This window comes from Gossypium arboreum, chromosome 1 (genome assembly GCF_025698485.1).
Source record: "Gossypium arboreum isolate Shixiya-1 chromosome 1, ASM2569848v2, whole genome shotgun sequence".
In the NCBI taxonomy this organism is placed as follows: Eukaryota; Viridiplantae; Streptophyta; class Magnoliopsida; order Malvales; family Malvaceae; genus Gossypium; species Gossypium arboreum.
In genome coordinates this window covers 59,241,268-59,257,854 of record NC_069070.1, presented here as the reverse complement: position 1 = coordinate 59,257,854, position 16,587 = coordinate 59,241,268, and the positions used below count along the sequence as shown (strand labels likewise).

The window sequence follows — 16,587 nt, the reverse complement described above, 5'->3', positions numbered from 1 at the left end:
GTTGTGGTGAGCAGCTCACATAGAAGTAATTACTCTGACACCCACAGCAGAAATCTTTCTAATGACCATCTCATTCCAAACATGAAGTTAGACAATGAGTGAAAGGGCTTTAACCATACTAAATTTTTAAAGAGAAATTTTCCTTAGGAGAGAATAAAGTGAAGAATGTGATATGCAAATAACCTGGCAATACAGGAGCAGTCTCAGCATAAACTGGCTCACTTGACCTTCCAAACACATCCGTCACAATACATTCACATTTTAGGCATCTACCAATGTCCTCGAAGCAAACTTTAAAAGAGCAGGAGCGTTGTGATGGTAAGGGCTCAAAGGATTTTCTATCTTCTGTTTCTGATGAAAAAAACCTGCAGAATACATTATGTTACCCTAAAACAAATGAATAGCAATTGCAGAAATGAGAAAAACAAGAATTTATTTTTACGGCCTTTTCTTGTTCAATTCTTTTTAATTCTATAAAACTGATTCCCTTCATAATTCAGCTTCATGTTACAAAAGTTCCATAACAAAGATAGGATTAGGAACTTTAGTGATTGATTTAGAATCTCAACAAGATTATGTATGATGTGGAAATACCATTGGTAGCACACATCTTTTTTGTACTTGCTCCAAACGCATTGTTGGATTTCACTTTTTGAAATCACTTCAACTGCAGTTAGTACATCACCTTCTATTGCCTTCCCAGTAAGAGCAAGCATCTCTACCATTGGAAGCTCTAAAGGGCAAGAAATTTTGAAATTCAAATCAAAATAATGCTATTGAAATTGCAAAATAAATAAATAACAAATATTTGGTACTTAATATCGATTATGATATTCAAGTGCTAGGAGGAGGGATGGAAGATTGGATAAAAATTCTATGCTCTCTAGTAGTACTCCCCTTTCATATACCAAAACAGTGCTAACATCCATTGGTTGCTGGTACGAAGTATAACTCAGTAAACAGGCTTGAAATCATAACTTGCATAATCGAAGCTGAAACATACAAGACAATAACAGCAGCAGAACTAGACCAGATGGGACAGAAGATACAGGTAGAAGAAATTTTCACAACAAACAAATAATGAAATTCTAAAAGTCTTCCCAATGAGATGGGAATTCCACATTCCAAATATCCATTGCCTTTGAAGAAATATTTGATTCAAATAATGCTTCCCTGCCCAAGAGACAAAGGCAAATACTTTGCTTACCAGGGAAAACAATTTCAGTTGGTTCAGACAGCTTAAGTTCTCCAACAACTGAATCTGATCGAACTGGTGTGTACCTGAGAGAAGCATTTATCAGCTTAAAATGACAAGTACAGCTACAATTTAAGCAGTAAGATTGTTGGAGACTGTTGTAAATAAGATATTAGGATAAATCCTACAGATTAGATACTATTATGTACAAATTTTTAGGGATTTTATTTACTTCGATTTCTTTCCTTAAGTTGATTCTTTAACTTGCATAAATAGGACACCTATTATGTGAATAAACACAAGTTTTCTCTTCTCATAACTTTCTTCTTTCTCCTTGGTTTCTACTTCTGTTACATGGTATCAAAGCACAATTTAACTGGAGCCGATTATCTAGATCGGAGCAAGATGGCTTGGATTTATTTATGAAGCATCGATAAAGAGGATCGCTTAACCGAAAAACCATCCTACCAATGATACCAAACAAGTGGCTAAGGGAAAATGCTCAATTATTTTTACGATTTCATAATGCTATTGAACTGATTTCTCTGATTAATCACTATAAATTTTTTAAGGAGCCAAAGGATTACTTGGATTTTTTGTATTTTGGGAGACAGAATATCTCTTATGAACGAGTTATGTCAAGCGTTCTACTGCTAGAGAAACAAGATAGTCTCTCGAAGCCTATTTTACGGAGTTTAAAAAGGTGTATGATAGTCTCTCGAAGCCTATTTTACGGAGTTTAAAAAGGTGTATGAAGAGATTAAAGTTTTGTTGCTGTTTAGCCTAGATGTGAAAGTTCAACAAACTTGATGGAAAGTGTATATTTTCTTATTTGAAGCTCCAAAGGAAATTGAACCATCTTACAGAACTCGTTTGAGCATTACATACTCTATTGGTATTGTGAGTCAGTTCATGTCTTCTCCAATAGTCAAACATTGGGTGACCTTCGAACAAATTCTTTGTTATTTAAAGGGAAGTCCAAGACAAGGTTTATTATATGAAAATCATGTAAACACTAATATTGAGTGCTTCTCGTATACAAATTGGGCAGAATCAGAAAAAAAAAATAGGATTCTATAACAAGATATTGTGTGTTTGTTGGAGGAAACTTAATTTATTGGAAAAACAAGAAATAGAAAGTAGCATATCGGTGTAGAATCAAAATTCAAAGCTATGGCAAAATTTGTGTGTGAGATTGCATGGGTGTATCAATTGTGAATTTGGATTAAAAATTGTATTGCCAACAAAGTAGTGATGTGACAATCAAGATGCTATATATATATATATACACTCTAATCTAATATATCATGAGCGAACTAAGCATATTGAAGTTGAATGACACTTTATTCAAGAAAAGATTCAAGAAAAGTTTATCTCTACAGGTTATGTTAAAGCTAGAGATCAACCAAGAGATGATACAATCCCAACTTATATATCTTGTCACTGGACAATTCACAGGCAAACTATATGTCTCAACAAGGTTGTTTCCTTGATTTTTACTTCTTCCCCGCGAATGTCTGAAGAAATTGACGAAAAAAATAAAAATTTGAAGGTTTTGAAATAATTTTCTTGTGTATTAACTCAAGTATTTACATGGGTATATATACACAATTATGTTGAACTACTTAAGAAATACAATCTCCACAATAAATAGAATAAATAAAATCCCAAGAAATTAGATCAACGTTGATTGACAAGACTATCAACAGTCAATGGTTAACACTCCCCTTTAAGTTGGTGCGTAGATATCACACATGCCCAACTTGTAGATCAAATTGTGAAAAGTTCTATTGTTGAGTCCTTTGGTAAAGATATTGGCTAATTGCCGATCAGATGCCACATGAACTAAGTTCAGAATACTAGTAGTCAACTTCTTTTTAATGAAGTGTCTATCAATCTCAATATGCTTTGTTCAATCATGTTGGACTAGATTTTAAGCAATAATTACGGCAGTTTTGTTGTCACAATTCAAGGACATTTTTTTCCCTTCTAACAACCTTAATTCCTCTATCAATTTCTTCAACAACAAAAGCTCACAAACTCCCTGAGCCATTGCTCTATATTCTACCTCAGCACTCAAACGAGCAACTATACTCAATTTACTTCTCCACGTGACACAATTACCTCCCACAAGTGTGCAATATCTGAATGTTGATCTTCGACCATCTAGTGACCCAGCCCAATTTGCATCCATAAAAGCTTCTACTTGAAGATAACCAAGTTTAGAGAAAAAAAGACAACTTGCATGAGGTTCTCAAGGATCATGCATAAACTAGCTTACTAGACTAACGAAATATGTTATGTCTAGTCTAGTGTGTGAGAGATAAATTAATCTCCCCACTAATCTCTAATATCTTTCCATGTCCTTAGATTTTCTAACTCTCGCTTTCAACTTGTGATTGTTCTCTACAAGTCATTATGCTGGTTTACACCCCATCACTCTTGGTTTTGTCAAGAGATCTAGACTGCATTTTCTTTAAGAGATGAAGATTCCATCCCTAATCTAGCAACCTCAATTCCTAAGAAATGCAATTTTCCCAAATCCTTAAATCTCAATTTCCTGAGCCAACTACCCTTTTAGCCATGTCATCCCTTCTTTGTCATCCCCTATCATTGGTTTACTAAATCTATCAAACCATCCTCTAGTGTCATGAGCCGCACAAAGACCCGCAACCAAGGCACACTCTGATATTCCCTCTTGTTCATTAGGGATCATTCAACCTGACAGGATTGACCCATTGCTTAGAAAAGACGCAAGGTCCATCTATTTGGATTCTAATTAAATTGTAAACATTGTATTTTACCAGGGTAATTATTGTAAATGCTAAAAGATAAACATGTATAGAATTTGAATCCATTAAAAATCTCTTATTGTAAAGGGAACTAATCTTTAATCATTAATGTAATTTGATTTGTATCATTGAATCTGAAATAGCTTAGCTATAAATAGAGCTCTCTCTCCCTTCATTTATATTTATCCCATTCTTGAGTTAAAAATATATATTGAAGGCATTTACTCAAACACTTAGTGTGAGATTTTTCCTTTGGCTTTTTGTTTCTCATTGCTCTTTCGCATAAGTTTGCTTCTGCTTTGCTTCGGTGCCTTAGAGAATTTTTGTAAGAATTTTCATTTTTTGAGAATAAGCTGACTTAAACAGGATTTGAACCCAAGAAATCGCCTAAAGTCGAAAAGTTTGCCAGACTAAAGTTCTAACACCATAACACTAGAAAATTATTTCAAATCGTACAAAGATTTCTTCAATCTACAAACTTACCCTTGGGTGTTTACATTACCAAAACCAGGAGGAATCTTCGTATAAACCTCATCTTCCAAATCTCTATGCAAGAACACATTCTTTATATCAAATTGCTGCAAGTCTAAATCAAGGTTTGTCACACACAATAGCAGGATTCGAATAGTATTCGTATTGGCATCAAGGGCAAGTGTCTTTTGACAGTTCACTCCATAAAGTCTGAGTGAAACCCTTAGTTATCAGTCTTACTTCAAACCTCTCAACCAATCCATCTGCCTTTGTTTTATTGTGAACACCCACTTGCATCCAACTAGTTTCTTTAATTGCAGAAGAGCAACAATTCCGAAGTCTCATTCTTTGCTAGAGCATTCATCTCTTCAATTATGTCACCCTTCCACCTTGGATCATTAAAAGCTTCCCGCCAATCCTATGGAATACACACAAAAGACATGGACAACGCAAGAGCTTTATAGAAATGAAACAATGACTCAGGAAATAAAGTTAGATTAGGATGTTTGGTATAGGAACTGACACCTTTCCTTTGAGCTATAGGCAAATCTAAATCATTAGGAGAACTAGGAATTATATATGATTTACCGAGAGAGGTAGATTCTTGGCATTGAGTAAGGTGCATGATGGTTTCTACCTTATTTCTTCGTGAGCCTTCAAATTCGACTCATTCAAGCGTTCCATAATCTCCCCCGAACAGGTTTTTCACTTTGAATAAAATCACCTAAAGCAACAATACTAGGCATAGTTGTAAACTCTTCTGTACCATGCTCCCCCTAAAAAGGTGACTCCTTGATGCTGAAGTAGGATTCATCTTCGCAAAATGTAACATCCATACTGACTATCTTTTAATCGGAGGATGATAAAATTTGTAGCCCTTTTGTGTAGGAAAGTATGCAACAAATACACACTTAAGGGCACGAGGATCTAATTTTCCAACATTTCGAGACTCAACAAAACAAAAACACCCAAACACCTTTAGAGGAATTGTGTAATCAAATATGCAACTACAAGAACATTTCCTTAGTAAGGCTTTGGGAGTCATTGTGACCATTAAGGACCGAGCTACTTCTAACAAGTGTTTATTCTTCCTTTCTACCACCCTATTTTGTGCACTAGTTATTGGACAAGTTGTTTTATGGATGATCCCATAAGACTGTAGTAAGAAACAAAGTTGAATTCCGTGCCATTATCAGTTCTCAAAAATTTCCCTTTCGTATCAAAATTAGTACTAATCATCTTGTGAAAAGATTGGAAACAAGAGAAAACATTACTTTTTGATTTAATTAAGTAATCTCATGTCATCCTAGTGCAACAATCAATAAAAGTGACAAACCAACGAGTTTCATTTAATGAGCCAATTTTACTAGGTCCTCAAACATCAGAATGAATAGTCATAAAAGGAACACTACTATTATTTCACAAAGAATAAGAATTTCAGGTATGTTTGGCACATTCAAATGCATCACAAACCAATGAACCAAACTGTATCTTTGAAAACAAGCTTGGATATAACTTTTCTAAAACATAAAAAGATGGATGCCTTAACCATCTATGCCATTATATTATTTCCCTTTTAACATTCTTATTTCCACCAAAAGGAGTTTTAACACTGATCCAAATCTAAATTCTCCTCCAACATGTAAAAGTCATCATGCATTTTACCACTGTCAATCCTCTTCCCCGTTTAAAGATTCTAAAAGACAACAATTAGGGAAAACCTCATGTTTACAATTTATGGCTTTAGTGATGACACTAACTAATAGGATGTTGACAGGAAATCTAAGGACATGAAGCACAAAAGATAGTGAAATTTTGGGAATACAATTGACAAAACTTGATCCGGTTTTTAGAGGATATTGAAATATAAGGACACTATCTTTGGTTGGACAAGGAGAATAGTTAAAAAGGTTTTTAAAGGATCTCATCATGTGTCTATTCGCTCCAGAATCAATAATCTATGACAGTATTAATGTAGGCATTAAGGGCTTTACCTGATATCACAAGATGAGACATTGCATTAGAGGAGCCAGGTTAAGACAGAAGACACTTTAGATGTTGAATTTCATCTATAGAAAATGTCTTGGTGGTAGTTGTCTCTTTGGATGACTGTGGTTTCAGAAAGATTGGCTTAACCACAAGTTGAAGTGGTTCGTTTTCCTCTCCTTCCTCTATGGGTCAACCATGTAGTTTCCAACAAGTTTCCTTGGTGTGTCTCGATTTACCACAATACTCACAATGCAGATGATCTTTATCTGAATCCTTGGCCTTAGGATGCTTTCGTGAACCTCTAGCAACCATTCCAACATTTTCAATAGGTGTTGTAGAGCATAGCACTCCCAACTCTCTTCTTGTTGCACATGAGCAATGGTTCTCCAAGTGAGGGAAATGGTATCTTACCCAATACTTGAACTCGTATTTGACCATAATCATTATTTAACCCAATGAGGAAATCATAAACCCACCCCTTGGCAATCATCTTTTTGAATTTGACTACATGTCCAATACAATCTGCCTAAAGATCTTGTTAGTAATCCAATTCCTGCCATAATCCACTTAAGTTTTGAAAAATATTGAGATTGTCATCTCACTTTGTTTGATGTTATGGACTTTATTTCGAATTTCGAAGACTTGAGCATCATTCCCAACCTTCAAGTATGTAAGAGTTGCTACCTCCCATATCTTTGTGGTGGTATCGAGCAATAGATAGGTTTTCGAGATATGAGGCTCCAGCATTGATAAGCCAAGAACAAACAAGAGAATTTTTTGGAGTCCCACTTAACAAAGGTAGAATCTTTTTCAACGGGTTTCTTGGTAGCTCCAATAATATATCCCTACAAGCATCTAGCTTTGATGAATGCCAAAAATGAACATGACCATGCGAGATTACTTTTTTCATCCAACTTTACGAGGCTAATTAGTAAAGAGGGATTATCCGTCTAAATACTAAAACTTCAAAACCTAGCTTCCCAAAAAACTAGTCCCAACAACCAAAAAACAATAAAGGAAGGCCGAAACAATGCCTAAGAGCCCAGCAAAACTGACCGGAGCAATGACGACCTTAAGAGGTGTGTGTCACACGCCAGTGTGTGGATGAATACGCAAAAGCTAACGGTGGTGAGTGAGACCCACGCGCAAAGAGTTGGCCTACCAAAATCAAGGGTTTTGCCGACAATGAGGTTTCGATTCTTCCTAGGGACAATGAGAAAAAAAGAGAAGCATAGGGTGGAAAGTACCAAATTTGGGTTTCTAGGGTTTTGAAAAAAAAAGAAAAAAAATTGAGTTTCAAATCTGGAATTCTAGCTCTGATACCATAAAAAATTGACGAAAAATAACAAATTGAGGGTTTTGGAATAATTTTCTTATGTATTAACTCAAGTATTTACATGGGTATATATACAAGTATGTTGAACTACTTAAAGAAATACAATCTTCACAATAAATAGAATAAATTCCAATAATTTAGCCCAAGAATTCATATCAGCCTTGATTGACAAGGTTGTCAATAGTCAATGGTCAACAATGTCCTATGATGAACAAATGAAACTCGTCGATAGGAATTCCAAACCTTAAACTCGTTAAGAAAGAGTCTTAAAACTCTAAATATTGGAATAAATTCTAGCTTCTTTTTTTTTTATTTTTTGCTCCCAATCAACCTATTAAATAGACATTACATAAGTTTACTGAGTTGAATAAAATACTTATAAGCTAAGGAAATTAAAAAAAGAATCATCAAAAAAACTCCTAAACCCTAATACAACCCAATACCATAAAGATACTTTTAATTAAAGAAATCTCGTACAAATATAAAACTCAAATAAAATCTCCTAATACTTCTAATAAAATAATAACAAGAGATACCTTCACAAAAGCTTTGAATGGAGCTCAGGTTGATTGTATTTATAATAGGCTAAGCATGATTAATATCTATGCTCCAACTTGAGGGGGAGTGCTGTAAATAAGATATTAGTTAAGCTAAATCTTAGAGGTATTTTTTATATATTATGATGTGGAGATTTTTAGGGATTTTGCTTATTTTGATTTCTTTCCTTAAATTGACTCTTGTAACTTGTATAAATAAGATACCTTATTATGTGAATAAACAAAAGTTTTTTTTTTCTTATCATAATATTTATTTTGCTTTCTTCTCGATTTCTACGTCTGTTACAAAGATCAAAATTTTTAGGGTTAAATAGCAAAAAAAAAGGAAATAACTTTTAAGCTAAATATGGCACGAGTTATTAAGTAAAATTATTTGGTGGTGACAACGTAACTAATATTTTTTTCAAAGAATATCCAACCTCCAAGTAACATGAGTATGATGCAATGCTTACCCAAACAACAGACGACTGTTGTAATCTGCATCAGTGACCTCATAAGTTTTATGGTTAGCCCCATTGATGAGAATGATTGTTCCATCACTTGTCTCTCTATACCAACTAAACAGACTTGATCCCTCGTAGCCACCAGAAAATTCACCCTCCCCAGAATATATTCCTGAAGTCAGCTGCTTTACATGAACACTGGAAACTGCTGGAGGTGCTGCAATACCCAAAACCATTTGAGCTCAACAAAAAGTTTAGAACCATGAACATGAATCATCATGGATACTTGGGGTCGGGTCGGGTGGGGTGAGACCGGGAGGAGGGGGAGTAAAGACTAAGGTTGGCAAGTGAATATTATTCAGTATGGACAAAAAATATATATGTAACCAAAATGAATTACAGATATACCTGGGATAACTTCTGAGCTAGAAATTGCAACTAATGGCTTTCCAGATTGACCATCGACACGAGTGGGTAGCCATTGTAGTACTAAATAAGCACCCACATCTTCCAGTGATGGAGTATATGTGCTGCTAAAGTAGAAGGTATTAATAAATGTCCATTTTGCATGTGCAAAAGGAATTAGAAATCATGTACCCTATCACATCAAACTTAAACTTACAATGTCTGACCACACATAACAACATCTTCAGAAGAACTAGATATATCTATCAAATCCAACCCATTTGGCTTGGTCTTTGTTCTATGCCAAGTATACTTTCCAACACCTTCCTGTCCACCAAAATATGTTTTTTGTGGGACAATCTCCTGGTTCTGATGGCAATCAGGAATGACTAGGGCCAAACCTACTGGATCCGCTGATACAAGAAAATTTGGGCATGATAAGAGGAATAAGCATGGTACCAAAGTGTCCAAATTTAAAAATTAACAAACAAAACTAAAAATGAGCAATACAACTCACCGGGAGAAATCTCATCAGATATTATGCTCCTAGGAGTCCCTTTGATTCCATCTTTGCGTATGGGAGTGTAAACAAGTTCAATACTTCTTCCCACATCATCAAGAGTTAAATCAAGAAACTCTGGAAAGATATGCAAGAATTTCAGCCTTGCATCTCCAAATGGTTATCTAGAAATTTTCAATTAACATTCAAAAACAAAACTCACCATCACTACTTAGTTTCTCCTTGATCCCATTGGCTTTCAGTCTAAACCATTCATGTAAACAATCTCCCCTCTCCCTGAATCAAGAACAAGAATTTTAATTCAACAAGGTCTGTGTACTACAAGTCAGACATAAATTAGCTCTCTCATCAAAGACGAAGGCATTTCACCAAGAGTCTCACCCTCCAATATATGAAGCAATGAAGCTCAAACGTTGTCCCTCCATGATTGATCCAAGAAACTCCAGAGACTGACAAGTAGGGGGACCTGCATTTCAATTTTAATTTCCAAATTATACCTATTCAATTATTAATGATCAAAACTTGGTATAGGTAAAATAAAAAGTAAAAACTAAAAGAGAAGTCTTAGAAAGCTAACTCTATACCAGCTACTATAGGTCCAATTTGTTCAGAAAGAACAATGGGACCACGAGCCCAGTCATTTCTCACAGGCTCACATGAGACTGAAATAAAGAAACCAATATCATCAACGGTCGGCATATATGATGAGCTACTAGCACCCCTAATCTCACATTGCGAACCATCTGAACTAGTCTGCAGATATACATATTTTATTAATAAGTTACAGAAAACAAAATTCTATAATGCAACATCAAAGAAGTTTTCAAATAAATTTCCATGTATGTCAACTTAGAATACTAATTATGAACTTCATCTATAATAGCAATGTTTCATGAATACTGCATACAATTAAGAAGATAGTAGTTTACAGAAAGACAGTCAGATAATTACCTGGAACCAACGAAAAACGGAATCACCCTCTTCACCACCCCAGTAGTTTTTCTCAACACTCAAAATAGTTCCTTCAACAGCATCTCCAACTATCTGAAGAGCAAGCAATCTCGGGCTTCCTGGTCATCAAGAAGCACAACACAAGAGTGAAACCCAATCACTCCAAATTTAGCAACCAAGAATGCACCAAAGCTTATTCTCCTTTAGAAGAAGAACAAGACAAATAAAGGGCTTAGATGCCAGGAAAATAAAAATCCCTCCATTATTAAATTGCAAACAGAAAGTTACAAAAGGATATTAGACATAAAAAAACTGTAGACTCAGTGCAATCTATATTAGACATGTCACAATGCAGATATCAAATATGCATTTTCCATGCTTGCCGCCAAAAGATTATTCCAAGGAAAGCATATTTGATCATAACAGAACCACATGTTGTATAATACAAGTTTCTTCAAGCATCCTTTATAATATACAAGATCATTTTTGTTGCATAACGGTAAGCTTCCTAAAATTGTACGAAGTTAGATAGAATTAATTCAGAAGAAATCAATATATTAAGATGCTAACAACATTCAACCTGCTCATTTGAATCAATCAAATACAGTCTAGCCTTATCACCAGATGAAACACAAAGCCACCAAGTAGATGAAACTGGGTAAATGAGAGAATTTTACATCCCTAAACATCAAACTTCTCCTAAGTTCCATTTTCTCCAATTCAACAATTATTCTCCATTCTCCAATAAACGTAAATGCTATTTTTTTTTTTAAATCCACTACAAAAGTTCAATTAGTTAAAAGTTAACAAGTTAGAGGAAGAAAAGATGAATAAGAAATACTGAGATAAAAGATAAGATGTTACCAGGACGAATACGTTCCTGTCCCAAGCAGGTTCTTGGCTCACCTACAATCCCATCATCACGCACTGGAATACACTGAAAGGAGATAAATTTACCAATTGCATCTTTGGTTACACGATACTGAAGAAGCCCAGAAACCTCATGAATCAGAGTGCCCATGTCATTTTCAACCTACAGATTCCAATAACATATGTAGTAAGAACAGAACTCATTTACAAAAGCTTAGCTTAGATGCTTTTAGCACCTTTATTTTTTTTCTTTAGATTTTGGTAGTTTTTTTTTCTTATTATCAAAGCAGAGTCATACGATAATAGAGTTTCATTAAACTTAATACATTTAAAGCATCAAAACTTGACAAAGGGACTAACTCAACCATTTGCAAGTAAATGAAATCATATTAGAACCCTGGGTATAACTGAAATGTATACCTCATGAAGGTACCAATTGTAGATACTTTTTCCTTCTTGACCCCCTATATAGCCATATGATGCTGTCAGTATACCACCTTCACTATAATCACCCGTGATAGATAAGAAATTCAGGCTGGGGGGAAGAGCTGTACAGGTCAGGATACACACATGTACATCAATCACATAAGTGAATTGTTAAAAACTCAAACGAGGAGGGGGGAGAGTTGAGATAAAAAATCCCAAGTTACAAGTAAACCTTCCTGCATTCATTGTTCACTTTTCACTGGAATTCAACAAAAAAATACAAAAATTAGAAAAAGAAATTACTTACTCTCCACTACTCTTTCCGTTATAACATATACTGATTCACCAGATTCACCATTAGGAGTCATCGGAGTATATTTTGCAACAATATAACAGCCAACTGCTCCTAATGGTATGCGGAATGCCTAAATAAAGGTCAAAGTCAACTCAGAGTTTGCATCAAGTATAAATGTGAGAGGACAAGGAACTACATGTGTGGATATTTTAGTAACAACCAACCTTAGCAACTTTGGAAGTGCTCATTGCTTCAAGCTCATTCTCACCATTGAGCGTTGACGAATTTGTCTTAAACCACTGTACTCTGCTTGAACCTTCAGTACCTCCCATGACAGCACCGGTCACAGTAATCTTACTGTTCTCCCTCAAATCGCCAATTATCTTAACATTTGTTACTTTTGGTGGCGCTGGAAATTTAAAAAATAATATCACAAAACAAAGGAAATTAGTAACACAAGAAAGCAGTCACACCAAGAATTAATTCTTATCTATAAGGATGATAAACGTTAAGGACTAAACTCTTGATATCATAGATGATATTTCTTGCTCCAAGGATTACATTCATAAAATGAAAAGCATAAGTTATAAGCAAACTGGGAACATAAAGAATAGTTTGCAATCAATATAAGAAGATAATAATACCTCACCATACAAATTAAAATGGCAAAAGGGTCTAAAGAGCTCTTCGTAAAAAAAATCAATTGAGCCCTCAATCACAAAAATATATATATATATATATATCAATTAGGGCATTCCATTAACGGAAACCGCCGTAGAATGATTTCACTGTTAACAGACACTGATGTGGCTGACGGAAGTAATAAAAACTGACATGTGGCATGCCTTGAGGATACTTATGTGGCACGTCAACATGTTTTTAAAAAACCCTAAATAGTAACTAAATAGTGCATGTCTAGAAAAACCCTGACAACTTAACATCCATGTTCATTTAATATGGACATCCATTTCCTAGATACATTCTGAAGATGGTTTAGAATATTATAAAATTATTAAAAATATAAATAATTATAAAATTATTTAAAAGGTAAAAATATTAAAATTAAAAATTATTAAAAATTGTCAAAATAGTCAATTACACATAATACGATCAAAATATCACACATTATGATGACTAAAATAAAATTTGATACAAATATATACATATACATGCACATATACATATATATTACACACACACATGTATATGTATATTAAAATTAGTGTTAATATTTTGTGCCACCATTTTTCTTAAAAATACCTCTTATTTTTAACATGCATATATGTATGTATATTCAAATTAGTGTAGATATTGTGGTTTCTATTATACATACATATATGTGTGTAATATATACATATATTTGTGCCAAATTTCATTTTAGTCCACAATATCATGTGATATTTTGGTCCTACTATATTTCATCGACTATTTTCAGTTTTTACAATTTTTAATAATTTTATAATTTTAAAATATTTTAAAATTCTTTTGTTTTTATGATTTTTAAAATTTTAATTTTTAGAATTATTATAATTTTTACCATTTTAATATTTAATGTTTTATTATTTTTTACCATTTATATATATAATGTTCTGAACCACATCCAGAATTTGTTGTCCAAATTAAAATGAACTTGCACATCAATTTGTCCAAGTTCATTCGAACATGCATTTTAATAATTCTTTTATATATCTTTTTTATGATTTTTTTTTATTTTTTAAAATATATGCTAACGTAGCATGTCAAGTCAGCATACTTATCGACATGACATACCATGTAAGCTTCTCATTGCTTCCATTAGTCAGTCAGAATTCGTTAATGGTCAAACTGATAAAAACAGTTTCCACTAACAGGACTTAATTGATGTTTTGTCACTCAAAGCTCAATTGAGTGCACTTTTCCTTAGGAACTTAATTGATTTTTTTTTTTATTTTTTACAAGGGTTTTTAGATCCTTTTGCCAATTAAAACAAATATATTTATTTGGGGTAACATTCAACAAGCCTGATGATGCCATGGACGAGTGAACATTCTTAAAATATTGGAAAGGAGTAAGCAGTACAATGTCTATTATAGTACTGATGATAGAGAAGTCAACCACAGGTTGCAGTGGGCTCTCTTTTTTTTCACAGATTCTGCAGAATAAATAGGATAAGCATTCTCTAAAAGCAAACTAAGAGTTACCCCATAAAATTAAATTAAATCAATTACCAAACTTTTCTAGTCATGTATCTACTACCAGTTTAACAACAAACAATGATAAAATATACATTACCGTGAAACATAAACATAAATGAGTATACCTTGCCTCACGGTACCAGAGACTATTGACACAGATTCCCCTTCCTGTCCTGAAAACAGTGAATATTACCACATTACCATCCAATTTACAAGTTGCTTGATGGTAAGAAAGTTCAAAAAGGGCAAATTGGATATACCCTCAAAGTTTATAGGTATATATACAAAAGCCAAGCGTCGCCCAACATCTTCTTTCGTCAAAGTATACTCAGGTGTACCACTTGTCACTATCAGAAAGTCTCTGTCAACAAATTCCAGTAAAAGGATGAATGAAGAACTAACATAAGGTAATGTGATGTAATGTAAGAAAACTGTGTGAAAACGATGGTGGGATTAAATCTCTAGATAAATTTCATGAAAATAATCCAATCATCATAATAGTTGAGTGATTAAGACAATATCTCCATATGGAAGAAAGTACAATCATGCATAAGTGTAAGAGAGCCCAAGTGAACAAAAATGTTGTAAGAAGGAAAAAATAAAAAAAATTGTAAAAAATTGCAAAAGGAATTAGGTTAACTTCAAATTTAGCAAAACACAAGAGGAGAAAGGATTAGATCCACTTATGCTCCAAAGTACTCATTTTAAAAGTGTACTAACCCGGTCTCCTTATTCTCGCGTAACCACTCAAACTTGCTCGGACCCTCTCTTCCTCCAAAGTAATTGCCAACTCCCCTGATAACATTCCCTTCTACAGCATCCCCAACAATTCGGACATTATTAACGGATGGAGCAGCTGCAAACATATTTCAATTATTTTAAATTGGAATTAAAAATGAGAGAAAGCACAAAAGAAGATGAACGACAGGGAATAAGCTCCCCATAACATCTAATTAAGTACTCAACTTAGAATCCCTTTATTGAACTAGAAAAATGAAAAGAAGAGATAAGCAGATTCAACAGGAAATGCAAAACTAGTTCTACTCAAAGCTGCCAAGACTTCAAGGAGACATCTATATCTTTTGAAGAATGTTATAACAAAGTATAATTTGCAGCTTACATGATACAATGATATGAACAGTTAATAGAAATGCAAACAACTGCTATAGAAATCATATAGAACTAATATTGAAATAAGTAATCTGCCAGAGAAAAAACAAAAGCATATTTTTAAAAATGAGATACCACCAAAATTGAGTGACATATTTAAGAAACAAAATTAAATTATACCAATGCTAGAAGATGAGATATGCATAGACTTTTCCGACATACCTGCTTTTACAAAATCAGTATACTTATATTGAGGCTCCCCTTTGGCACCTTCTTCTGTTACTGGAGTATACATAAAGACCAAACTGGAGTCAATGTCATCTAAGGTCAATTGATACTCTTCATCCTCTGCTCCAGCAATTACCACCGGGCTGCTGTTCCATCTTTTCCTTAACCAGCTGAAAATGTGGAAAACAAAAAATTTATCCGTAAGGCTTTCATTTAAAAGAAACATGTAAGCAGTATGGGTATGTCGTAAAACCACTTTAAGAAGCATTCTTACCTAGCAACACCCTTCCCAGGAGTCCCACCACACCATGCAACCTTAGCGTGACCCTTGATTACATTACCTTCCACCAGTTCTCCATGTACTTCAAGGTTTACAACCTTTGGAATTCCATTCCCTTTACAAGGCAGAGAAGCAAGCTTTAGAGTGGAGAAGCTAAGAGAAGTTTGTACAAAGTGAAATAAACACGGTATGCATGTGCATATAAATTTGAAGATATGAACAGGTTCTGCTCCGAGCATGCACGTGCACTAAGACATATTGCAAAACAAGGAACCAAATTGAGGAAAATTCAATAACCACAGGACATGGTAAAAACCTCCTGCAACTGGAGAGGATATGGCAAAAATTGGAGGATACTCGGTTTCCCCTAAAACTGGAATGCATTCCACTTTCAATATTTTATTTATGTCTCCCTGCTTCGGCCAGTAAACCTAGACAATCACATAATACCATATTGAACAAAAGAACAATAAAGAAAAGATGTCATTGCAAGGCATAAAATATAAGTATTAATCGACCAATATAAATTTAAAGCAGAAGTAACA

General features: G+C 34.1%; 1 protein-coding gene across 4 annotated transcripts in view; it reads right to left on the bottom strand.

Annotated features, from left to right (window-relative positions):
* LOC108482703 (187-kDa microtubule-associated protein AIR9) overlaps positions 1-16,587 on the bottom strand; it is a 29,300-nt gene that overhangs the window by 6,557 nt on the left and 6,156 nt on the right. For 2 of the 4 annotated variants that reach the window (XM_053028811.1, XM_053028805.1), the window contains exons 12-32: positions 16,359-16,473; positions 16,037-16,157; positions 15,757-15,932; positions 15,145-15,280; positions 14,685-14,785; positions 14,550-14,597; positions 12,475-12,659; positions 12,263-12,380; positions 11,950-12,077; positions 11,524-11,692; positions 10,660-10,778; positions 10,293-10,461; positions 10,090-10,174; positions 9,911-9,984; positions 9,706-9,825; positions 9,406-9,601; positions 9,192-9,313; positions 8,793-9,000; positions 1,208-1,281; positions 595-733; positions 184-365 (exon numbers count right to left, since the gene is read on the bottom strand). In XM_053028811.1, the coding sequence (XP_052884771.1) occupies positions 184-365; positions 595-733; positions 1,208-1,281; positions 8,793-9,000; positions 9,192-9,313; positions 9,406-9,601; positions 9,706-9,825; positions 9,911-9,984; positions 10,090-10,174; positions 10,293-10,461; positions 10,660-10,778; positions 11,524-11,692; positions 11,950-12,077; positions 12,263-12,380; positions 12,475-12,659; positions 14,550-14,597; positions 14,685-14,785; positions 15,145-15,280; positions 15,757-15,932; positions 16,037-16,157; positions 16,359-16,473 (2,785 nt within the window). Of the gene's footprint in view, positions 1-183; positions 366-594; positions 734-1,207; positions 1,282-8,792; positions 9,001-9,191; positions 9,317-9,405; positions 9,602-9,705; positions 9,826-9,910; positions 9,985-10,089; positions 10,175-10,292; positions 10,462-10,659; positions 10,779-11,523; positions 11,693-11,949; positions 12,078-12,262; positions 12,381-12,474; positions 12,660-14,549; positions 14,598-14,684; positions 14,786-15,144; positions 15,281-15,756; positions 15,933-16,036; positions 16,158-16,358; positions 16,474-16,587 lie in introns of all 4 variants that reach the window. The other 2 variants (XM_053028803.1, XM_053028802.1) reach the window with 1 other exon arrangement.